This window comes from Polypterus senegalus, chromosome 2, assembly GCF_016835505.1.
Source record: "Polypterus senegalus isolate Bchr_013 chromosome 2, ASM1683550v1, whole genome shotgun sequence".
In the NCBI taxonomy this organism is placed as follows: Eukaryota; Metazoa; Chordata; class Cladistia; order Polypteriformes; family Polypteridae; genus Polypterus; species Polypterus senegalus.
In genome coordinates this window covers 162128814-162141207 of record NC_053155.1, presented here as the reverse complement: position 1 = coordinate 162141207, position 12394 = coordinate 162128814, and the positions used below count along the sequence as shown (strand labels likewise).

Here is a 12394-nt window from a genome sequence, read left to right as displayed (position 1 = left end):
TGGACATACAAAAGTAGCCATCAGATGTTTGTCAACCATAGCAAGCAATCATAGCACATTTTCATAATGAAAATGTACTACACAGACTAGCATGAAGAAATGTTACAATGTGGTCATATTACTGTAAAAGACAGAAGTGCATAGAAAATGGTGTACAATATACTGTGTTTTCTCATTATTAGTGTGACTAGTCTTTTGAAACTGACATTATACACAGTAGTTAGTGTGCACTGCAATACACAGAGCAAAGATCATAATTCTGACAGCAGAACCTGCTGACTCTTGATAAACAATAAAGCATATCCGTTATTAGTTTTTTCAGAATCATTTGCAAGCAGTTAAGAATTCTTCTTTCAATGATTTGCAAGCAAATCGAAGCAAACAATTTGTAGTATAAATAATATAATGTGAATACTACAGATTCTTTCAACAGAATTAGCATCCTAATAGAAACTTTACATCCACTTACAGCTGCAGGAAAATAGTCTACACACTTATTTGAATAGACTGTTTTGTATTGAATTTCTTGACTATTAAATTAATGTGTACTATATAAATGTAAATTTTTTGTTGTTTTCTTAATTTATTTATTTTTGGTATTCTGTAAACACTGCACTGCTGGTTAAAAGTGAATTATAATTAAAGGGAGGATGTAATTATGGGTTTATTACCTATGACACTGGAAAGATTTAAAGACGCAAGTCTTACAGAACAGATATATATGCCAAATCTCAATTTTATAATTCTGGCTGCTCAGACTTACTTTATGTTGTACACATTTATGTAAGGTGTATAAGAAGTCTGAGAAGTAAAGAAGTTATCTCCTAGTATTACACTGCTCAGACATATATGACATTGGGGGCTACTACTAGTTAAAAATAAAGCACATTCTATTCATAATAATGGTGGAGATTAAACATTGAGACTTAATTGCCATTATTGGTGCAAGTATTAACTTTTCAACAGAATTATATGTATGAAGCAACCTCTGTACAATTGCAAGAATGTGCACTTAGAATGTGACAAATTAATCAGAAATCTCTAAGCAGTTGCATTCACAGAACCTCTTCAGAAAATGACCAACTCAGAGAAAAATGAACATTATTTAAATATATTCAAATAGCTGATAAGGGAAGTCTCCTCATATCAGACTGCAAGATGATTAAGTCAACCATTACAAGAAGGATTGATTTCTGCCAGAACGTAAAGGCAAGCAAGATGTAAATGTAAATGTCTCTCACATGTATTTAATATGAGATGATTTTTCTATTCTTCCTGATTTTACAACTTAAATTACAACAAGTATAGTATAGGTCTGTAAGATATACAGTGCTGCATCTTACTTAAGTGAAATCTGACATCCCTTTCCTTACCCATCTAGGAAGTAAGGAAATCAAAAGATTGATATTAAGTAATTATTTAGTGATACTGAAGCATTCTAAAAGTGTAGCAACATAATTAATTAAGAACAACTTTAGTAATTCTCTCCCAAATTCTAGAGCTCCTCTTAAGTAGATTAAGAATACTTTTCCCATTGTGCTATACTATGTGAGTAAGGTAAGGCAAACTGCCACCAATACAATGTAAGAATATATTGAACGATATATTGTTAATGAAGCAGTGATATTCCATTGGGTGTTATTCTAAATGGATTACTGTGAAATGAAACCCACTTCATAAATAAGAGAAAATTTTATTCCGTTGAAGTCTTAGGCCGGAGTTATACTTTACACGACGCGACGCATGCTGCAGCGGACGCTTCTGCTACGCAAGCGTTGTAGTGTTCATACTTGCGCGCGTACTTTACGTAAATCTGGAGGAATCCACCAGGTGGCAGTGCGAGATATTATCACGGTGAGAACATGTTCAGCTTCTCTGTGTTGTGAATTGCCTAGAACACTCATTAAATTCCGATAACACCTTACCGCAATATCTCTGAAAAGGATGTTTATTGATTAAATCCATAAATCCAAGGATGTGTCCATTCCAGCAAGAATTGGACACGACTGAAAAATAATCCCTGGACGAGGTCTCAGCTCATCGCAAGGTGAATGCAAGCACACACATACACTAGCGTCATTTTAGCGGTACCAAATCCCCAAATCTGCATATCTTTAGAAGGAAACGGAGCACAGTGTGGAATACAAGCAGGAAATACCAGCAACATAACTCCTTGCGAGACAGCAGTGCTATCGCTCCACCACCGTGTCCCCCCCATGTGTGTAATTATTAACAGTATTCATTATTTAAACTAAATTATATGTAAAAAGTAACATACACACTTTAATGAATTTCATCATGAAAGTAATATCAAGTATGAATCTAAAGATTCTAAATGTGCAGAGAGTTGGAATATCATACATTTAATTTGTTCTGTGTGGTGATCTATTGCTGCTTGCAGCAGCTGTCAGGTCCAAGAAGCTCGTAGCAATTAAAAACTGGGATGACATTTATGACCGTCTGCTTTAATGATAAAGTAAACCACGAGGTTAAAGTGGACAATTCAAGATTAAAGCCAAAATTTCCACTTTAATCACAAATTACACGTTTTCATCATGTCCTTTATTTTATTCTCAGTGGCTCAAATACAGCTCTATACATTATGTTGCTGTTGTGAAGTTGCAAAAAAAGACGGCACAAAAGATGTTATGTGAGACTTTTAAAATGCATTGTGACATTACGATCGGGAATATGCAACGCTTGAATATAAAAGCACCACGAATGCATCTGTATGTTAGCATTTTGCTTCACTACATCGAACCATTCATTAAACAGCGAAGCACGCACATCGATCCCCATAGGATCCGCAAAGCAGCTTTCTGTCACATGTAGATAGTAAACAGAGACAATGACGTCACATTCCAACTTTTAGCACACTGCGCCCCCTGAAGTTTTGCTGGTACTGTAACTCGCGTACGCGTTGCGGACCTGCTCAGAGGATGTGTGAAATGAACGCTGGGAACGCGTGGCAGCCATGATGCAGGCGCGTACGCATTCTGAGCGTGAAGTATAAATGAGCCCTTAGAGTCCTAATTGAAAAAGTTACAATTACATCAATTTTTTTACATAGATATATTTTACATGGTTAAGATTTGCTCAAAATTTACTGTCAGAATGCAAAAATTAAAACTGTGATTTCATATTATGCAAATTATTGCCATACAGTTTTTAATTAATTTTGAATTAAATTTAACATCACATGCAAGGTCATTAGTATACTCTTATTCAACTCATTTAAAAAATTTAAGTGAAGCTGAAGCAATGAGTATAGATGTAAAATACCTTATTTTTACAAAGCTGCACTTATGAATATGCTTGTATGCGTCACTCGCTTCATATTCTTTTGCTGCCTTCTCAATTGTGTAATGCGTTTTTTGTTCAGCGCTCTTTGGAGCTCTTCCTTGTTTTCTATGTACTGCGTTTACAGTCAGTTCACGTGAGCCGCTCTCTTGATCTTGCGATATCCACGGCTTTATTTAATGTTAGCTAAGAACCGGCACTTAAAAGTTTCTCTCGCACTTTCGCTGAGTTTGTGCCAAACACTAGACCATCTCATCTTCATTTACATAAGCACAGTCCTTCACCCATGAATATTTACCTTATATGGGCAGGCACTCAATTACGTGGGAGGTGTGATGATGCGGGACGCAACTCCGCCTCACACGGTGACCGAGCTGCAGGCTATGGGCGTATATATGGTCGAAAGTAGGTTCCAGTTATGACCGTTACGCGTAGAATTTCGAAATGAAACCTGCCTAACTTTTGTAAGTAAGCTGTAAGGTATGAGCCTGCCAAATTTCAGCCTTCCACCTACACGGGAAGTTGGAGAATTAGTGATGAGTCAGTCACCCAGTCAGTCAGTCAGTCAGTGAGGGTTTTGCCTTTTATTAGTATAGATATGAAAAATGTTTCTGTTTTAACAATGTATTTACAGATTTACGAGTTTATTCGTAGGCTTTGGTAATTCTAGTGTTAAAAGGTTTTTATCAGACTTGCCCTGGTAGAGGATAAGTTTCTTTCTCTAACATTTTTGAATTCTACAACACAAAGGGCAACATTATAATCTTTATGTGTTAGGGTTAGGGTCAACATGTTATACAGTGTGGCACAACAACTTTCTTTTTTACTGTAAATTTAGAGATTAGAGTTAATCTGATTTTACCTGTTCCAAAATGGTCTTCCTTTTCTTTGAATCAGATACGGCAGAAAGCTGCATTTCTCCCATCTTCTTCATCTTTTCATCCATATCAATTTTTTGTTCTAGTTTCTTGATCTCTGCTTTTAGCATCTTCACTGTGTCTTCCTTATGATGCTGTCTTGCTACTTCAGTTGCACAGGCAGAGTGAACTGCAGTTATCCAGTTCTCTAGCTCAGTTTGATTACAAGTCTGTTAATAAAAATAAAATGACATTAAAGAGAATAAATGCTACAGTTGCTAAACACATTGTTAGACCTCAGAGTATCTGCTATACCTGGAAAACACAACACAAAAGTTTCAATGTAAAAGTGTCTAGCATAAGTGAAAATGTATGACAAACAGTATTCTGGAAAATCTAAAAACTAGAAAGGATACTGGCTAATTTAACAAATATAAAAATATTACACAAGTATTTCTATGCAACATAATTTGAACATGGTTTTGTAGCTTTATTGTCTGAATCTCAGAAACAAAATACAAACAGTAATTGTATGTTGTTATTTATAAACTTCCATGGTAATCTCAAACATACAAACCTGGAAAAGATATGCATCACCAAGTACATTACTGAGGCAAAAAACAAAATCTTTCTTGGGGTGCTCAGGAACAGCTTGGACAATACTATTTTCAACCCAAACTGCATGTTTTGGGATGCTGCTTTGGTCAATTCCTGATCGGTCATCAATTTCATAAAAGAATAATGTGCAACCTAAGATTAAAGGAAAATAAAACATAATCAGTGCGTAAAAGACAAAAAGTATATTTGGAGTCTTATATTTACAGATAATATATTACTTAGTAAATAGAGCAAATATATACAGGTGGAATCCCATTGTAAGCAAATTCACGGGACCATAAAAATATTTTGTTATAACGAATATGGGGAAAAATACGTATACTATTGTGACTGGAGTCACCAGGGATTTGCCATCTATAACGGCAGCGGCTCATACAGCTGATATGCTGCAACTGGTAAACAGTTAATCACGGACAAAGTAATTGGTTATCCTCTGCAGGATCAGGCTTACCATGTAACATACTTCTCACATGATGTTTACAATATTTAACACCAGGCTTTGACATGCCGTTCCTCACACTCTTTTTGTCTGCACAGCAGTGACTCTGAACCACTGGTGTTTTTCTAATCAGACGGTGGGATCTAAAGCAGGATTATTATCCCTGTGTCGCAGCTACTATCTCGTGTTCTTGCGTGCTGAAGTAACAGTTCATATCTTGAATGATGTCTTGAGACTCTACCTGCCTTCTCAATACAGTAATAAAGTACCTGTATTTTCCTTGAAAACCTGGACTCACCTTACACTGTCTTCTGCAAATCAGTGACCCAAGCTTGACAATACCTTTATAAAAAAACAGCACTTCTTAAACTGCAAAAAAAAAATCTTAAACTGATGCTGTTTCTCACTTTTTATGCTCAATGCAAAAAAAACTTTGAGAATCGCTATGAAACTCAAACTGTACGGTATCCAAACATGACACAACTGTCCACACAGATGGTCAATGGAGCAGTGACTCTGAATTCAGCTATGTATATAATGTAACGCCTACACTCTTGAGCCTTGTCGAGACTGGAAATTTCGCAAAAGACCGTCACTTTCTTTTGGTGTAACAAGAAATAGAGAGCCTGTTGCAGGGTTCCCACGACTCGGTATAGGCTTGGCATTAAGTATTTTTTGCATCACATTATTACCTTTGGTGGCCATTTTTGGCTGCAAAAACATTCACTATACTGAAATATACATTTTGTTAAAAATAAATCCGTTAAACATGATGGTGTATGAGGGTCTGTCCAGGCCAACAAAATGTATTCATTACACAGAAAATTCCAGTACTTCAGTATTTGCTATAACAGGATTTGAATGGAGACAGTCAAGAAGCATTGGAACAAGTCTAAACATATAAACAGGTACATGAACAGGTATGAATATGTACAAATTATATCTATTATAAACATACAAAATCTTAAGCCTAAAAGTGCAACGATTTTGTGCAACGATATTATGTGACTTTTTTGTCATGCTTTAAATCGGGCTTATTTTAAAACCTACACATATATGTTTGGTATCACTCTTTTCAGAATTTATCAAACTTTAATATGATGTTGTTAGACTTTCAGATTCTTATTCCCTTTTAAAATTAGAAACTAAAATATCAAGAACTCACATCCCACGAGACAAGAATTTGTGTCAACAGATTTAACCACGCCTGGGGTCAGAAATAAAAGACAAAGAGTAGGTGACAAAGACAGCTGCTGTACAGCCTTTTAATGTTCGAAGCGCAGCGTAAGATGCAGAACACTTGCCATGGCAGCACCTGATTGAGCAAAGAGGGGGTTAAAAAAAATAAACTATTGGTTTCCCATTGCATCACCATTTAAGAGGGGGCTTCGGAGAAGTGACCGTGCCTCATCAGGGTGCATTCAGGCCCCCACTTCACAACACTAGTGGCAAAGATGCGAAGTCGCTGGCGTGTAGTACAGGCCACATATATATATACACATATATATACATATACATATATATATACACATATATATACATATACATATACACATATATATACATATACATATATACAGTGGTGTGAAAAACTATTTGCCCTCTTCCTGATTTCTTATTCTTTTGCATGTTTGTCAAACAAAATGTTTCTGATCATCAAACACATTTAAGCATTAGTCAAATATAACACAAGCAAACACAAAATGCAGTTTTAAATGATGGTTTTATTATTTAGGGAGAAAAAAAATCCAAACCTACATGGCCCTGTGTGAAAAAGTAATTGCCCCCTTGTTAAAAAATAACCTAACTGTGGTGTATCACACCCGAGTTCAATTTCCATAGCCAACCCCAGGCCTGATTACTGCCACACCTGTTTCAATCAAGAAATCACTTAAATAGGAGCTGGCTGACACAGAGAAGTAGACCAAAAGCACCTCAAAAGCTAGACATCATGCCAAGATCCAAAGAAATTCAGGAACAAATGAGAACAGAAGTAATTGAGATCTATCAGTCTGGTAAAGGTTATAAAGCCATTTCTAAAGCTTTGGGACTCCAGCGAACCACAGTGAGAGCCATTATCCACAAATGGCAAAAACATGGAACAGTGATGAACCTTCCCAGGAGTGGCCGGCCGACCAAAATTACCCCAAGAGCGCAGAGACGACTCATCCGAGAGGTCACAAAAGACCCCAGGACAACGTCTAAAGAACTGCAGGCCTCACTTGCCTCAATTAAGGTCAGTGTTCACGACTCCACCATAAGAAAGAGACTGGGCAAAAACGGCCTGCATGGCAGATTTCCAAGACGCAAACCACTGTTAAGCAAAAGAACATTAGGGCTCGTCTCAATTTTGCTAAGAAACATCTCAATGATTGCCAAGACTTTGGGAAAATACCTTGTGGACTGATGAGACAAAAGTTGAACTTTTGGAAGGCAAATGTCCCATTACATCTGGCATAAAAGGAACACAGCATTTCAGAAAAGAACATCATACCAACAGTAAAATATGGTGGTGGTAATGTGATGGTCTGGGGTTGTTTTGCTGCTTCAGGACCTGGAAGGCTTGCTGTGATAGATGGAACCATGAATTCTACTGTCTACCAAAAAATCCTGAAGGAGAATGTCCGGCCATCTGTTCGTCAACTCAAGCTGTAACAATCTTGGGTGCTGCAACAGGACAATGACCCAAAACACACCAGCAAATCCACCTCTGAATGGCTGAAGAAAAACAAAATGAAGACTTTGGAGTGGCCTAGTCAAAGTCCTGACCTGAATCCAATTGAGATGCTATGCCATGACCTTAAAAAGGCGGTTCATGCTAGAAAACCCTCAAATAAAGCTGAATTACAACAATTCTGCAAAGATAAGTGGGCCAAAATTCCTCCAGAGCTGTAAAGACTCATTACAAGTTATTGCAACGCTTGATTGCAGTTATTGCTGCTAAGGGTGACCCAACCAGTTATTTGGTTCAGGGGGCAATTACTTTTTCACACAGGGCCATGTAGGTTTGGATTTTTTTTCTCCCTAAATAATAAAAACCATCATTTAAAAACTGCATTTTGTGTTTACTTGTGTTATATTTGACTAATGGTTAAATGTGTTTGATGATCAGAAACATTTTGTGTGACAAACATGCAAAAGAATAAGAAATCAGGAAGGGGGCAAATAGTTTTTCACACCACTGTATACATATATATACATATACATATACATACATATACAAATATATACATATACAGTGGTGTGAAAAACTATTTGCTCCTTTCCTGATTTCTTATTCTTTTGCATGTTTCTGATCATCAAACACATTTAACCATTAGTCAAATATAACACAAGCAAACACAAAATGCAGTTTTTAAATGATGGTTTTATTATTTAGGAGAAAAAAATCCAAACCTACATGGCCCTGTGTGAAAAAGTAATTGCCCCCTGAACCTAATAACTGGTTGGGCCACCCTAAGCAGCAATAACTGCAATCAAGTGTTTGCGATAACTTGCAATGAGTCTTTTACAGCCTGGAGGAATTTTGGCCCACTCATCTTTGCAGAATTGTTGTAATTCAGCTTTATTTGAGGGTTTTCTAGCATGAACCGCCTTTTTAAGGTCATGCCATAGCATCTCAATTGGATTCAGGTCAGGACTTTGACTAGGCCACTCCAAAGTCTTCATTTTGTTTTTCTTCAGCCATTCAGAGGTGGATTTGCTGGTGTGTTTTGGGTCATTGTCCTGTTGCAGCACCCAAGATCGCTTCAGCTTGAGTTGACGAACAGATGGCCGGACATTCTCCTTCAGGATTTTTTGGTAGACAGTAGAATTCATGGTTCCATCTATCACAGCAAGCCTTCCAGGTCCTGAAGCAGCAAAACAACCCCAGACCATCACACTACCACCACAATATTATACTGTTGGTATGAGGTTCTTTTCTGAAATGCTGTGTTCCTTTTACGCCAGATGTAACGGACATTTGCCTTCCAAAAGTTCAACTTTTGTCTCATCAGTCCACAAGGTATTTTCCCAAAAGTCTTGGCAATCATTGAGATGTTTCTTAGCAAAATTGAGACGAGCCCTAATGTTCTTTTGCTTAACAGTGGTTTATGCCTTGGAAATCTGCCATGCAGGCCGTTTTTGCCCAGTCTATTTCTTATGGTGGAGTCGTGAACACTGACCTTAATTGAGGCAAGTGAGGCCTGCAGTTCTTTAGACGTTGTCCTGGGGTCTTTTGTGACCTCTCGGATGAGTCGCCTCTGCGCCTTGGGGTAATTTTGGTCGGCCGCCACTCCTGGGAAGGTTCACCACTGTTCCATGTTTTTGCCATTTGTGGATAATGGCTCTCACTGTGGTTCGCTGGAGTCCCAAAGCTTTAGAAATGGCTTTATAACCTTTACCAGACTGATAGATCTCAATTACTTCTGTTCTCATTTGTTCCTGAATTTCTTTGGATCTTGGCATGATGTCTAGCTTTTGAGGTGCTTTTGGTCTACTTCTCTGTGTCAGGCAGCTCCTATTTAAGTGATTTCTTGATTGAAACAGGTGTGGCAGTAATCAGGCCTGGGGTGGCTACGAAATTGAACTCAGGTGTGATACACCACAGTTAGGTTATTTTTAACAAGGGGCAATTACTTTTTCACACAGGGCCATGTAGGTTTGGATTTTTTCTCCCTAAATAATAAAAACCATCATTTAAAAACTGCATTTTGTGTTTACTTGTGTTATATTTGACTAATGGTTAAATGTGTTTGATGATCAGAAACATTTTGTGTGACAAACATGCAAAAGAATAAGAAATCAGGAAGGGGGCAAATAGTTTTTCACACCACTGTACATACATATATACATATACATACATATACATATTGTCAGGGATGCCAGGGGCCTTGACCCGGCCGGGACGTCATGAGGGACCTGTGACGATGTGGGTTCTGGCTCCACACTCCCTTTGATGTTTGGGAACCCTTGAACCCAACACCGTCGATAATGAAACCGAGTGAGCTAGTCAGTGGAGGCAAATAATTCCAGCAAGGGGAAGGTAAAAAGTGCAAAAGTGCTTTTATTTAAAACTGTCCATCAAAGCAAAACAGTGTTCCAATAAATAGTGCAGTTCATTCAATACCAATAGAAAAAACAATCCTTTAAAAACCAGAGGTTAAAATCTTCTTATGGAAGCAGTCTTAAAAAAACAACAAACAAATCCGGTGCATCGTTTATTAGCGTCTCACCTGCTTATCCCGTATGGGCCAAGCAGCAGGCAAGACGCTCTCTGCAGCTGCCCTCCTCTACACTTTCACGAGACTGGAGACCTCCCGATCCCTGGCTCCGGTATGGCACTCATCCCAGTTCCCGAGACTTGATGTCCACCAATGACCAGGACGCACACATTGGGGACTCCACCACCAAGCCTCCCGACTTCCGCTGCCTTTCCTCGGCTTCTCTGCGGCCCGTCGCTTTCACCTGATCACTCCCGCTACATGGTCGCTCAGCGGGAGCAACCTCAACTCAAGCGCCTGGGTGTCGGCCTAACACCCAGCTTCCTTGCAGCTGCCCATGAGCGCTTGATCGCGCGCTCACCACACGCACGCTCCACGTGTCTGTCTCTCCTGCACCGCATGCTTCCTCGCTCCCTGTAACCTCCGTCCTCTTTCCTTTCCTTTTTCTCTCCGATCGTTTCTTACACCCCCCACAACCGACTCGCGCTTCTTTTTAAAACGTGAGGGGCCATCACAGCTGTAGCATTAGCCACGGGAGCAATCACGAATATGGGCAGTTCCTCACCTGTGCACACGGTAAGAAACGACCACATCGACGACTGCCCCGCGGCTCGCTACAACAACGCCCCCCTCACGAAGCCGCCTCGGTGCGGTGATTATTTAAAATGAATGGCCTTTGCTCAATGAGCTATGGACCCATAACACCACAGGACCGGATGTGGATCTGTGCCCACCCTGGATCACGTGGGGGTTGCCTTCCGGGTTGTTCTGGGGGCCACGGGTACAGGGCATGGAAGCTCCACCCTGTAGGGGCCCGTGGTCACCGCTAGGAGGCGCCCCAATGCCATGGGGACCTGTTACCCCACCACTTCCGCCACACCAGGAAGTGCTGGGGGAAAGATTTAGGACGGCGCCCGGAGAGCAGCCGTGAGGACAGCCGGCACTTCCGCCACGCTGGGGCGTGGCCAGAGGAGGAATGCCAGGAACACCTGGTGCTCATCCGGGAACCATATAAAAGGGGCCGTCTCCATTCATTCGAGGCTACAGTCGGGTGGAAGGAGGACGAGGCAAGAGAGGAGAGTGGAGGCAGCCCGAAGAAAGGCATTGTGGCCAGGACTGTGACTTTGGGGTTTGTGCACTTGCGGACTGTGGGTCTTAGTGACCATATAGTTTGTAAATATTGTAAATAAACGTGTTTGTGGGTGACATGAATGTGTTTGCCTGTCTGTGTCCAGATCAACTTCAACAATATACATACATATATATATATATATACACATACATACATACATACATATATATATATATACATATACATATATATATATATACATATAAATACATCTCCTCCTTGAACCGTCACCTTATCGTGGTGGAGGGGTTTGCGTGTCCCAATGATCCTAGGAGCTATGTTGTCCGGGGCTTTATGCCCCTGGTAGGGCCACCCAAGGCAAACTGGTCCTAGGTGAGGGATGAGACAAAGAGCGGTTCAATAAACCTCTGATGAAGAATAAAAACCTTGGAAGACGTTTTCCCTTGCCCGGACGCGGATTACCGGGGCCCCCCTCTGGAGCCAGGCCTGGAGGTGGGGCTCGATGGTGAGCGCCTGGTGGCCGGGCCTGCACCTATGGGGCACAGCCCGAAGAGGTAACGTGGGTCCTCCTCCCCATGGGCTCACCACCTATGGGAGGGGCCAAGGAGGTTGGGTGCAGTGTGAGTTGGGTGGTGGCCGAAGGCGGGGACCTTGGCGGTCTGATCATCGGCTACAGAAACTGGCTCTTGGGACGCGGAATGTCACCTCTCTGAAGGGGAAGGAGCCTGAGCTAGTGCGCGACATCGAGAGGTAACGGCTAGATATAGTCGGACTCACCTCGACGCACAGCTTGGACTCTGGAACCAATCTCCTTGAGAGGGGCTGGACTCTCTACCATTCTGGAGTTGCCCCCGGTGAGAGGCGCCGAGCAGGTGTAGGCATA

General features: G+C 40.5%; 1 protein-coding gene across 3 annotated transcripts in view; it reads right to left on the bottom strand.

Moving 5' to 3' along the window:
* LOC120523519 (T-lymphoma invasion and metastasis-inducing protein 1-like) overlaps nt 1-12394 on the bottom strand; it is a 495064-nt gene that overhangs the window by 322078 nt on the left and 160592 nt on the right. For all 3 annotated transcript variants that reach the window (XM_039744911.1, XM_039744910.1, XM_039744912.1), the window contains exons 5-6: nt 4735-4907; nt 4163-4387 (exon numbers count right to left, since the gene is read on the bottom strand). In XM_039744911.1, the coding sequence (XP_039600845.1) occupies nt 4163-4387; nt 4735-4907 (398 nt within the window). The remainder of the gene's footprint in view (nt 1-4162; nt 4388-4734; nt 4908-12394) is intronic.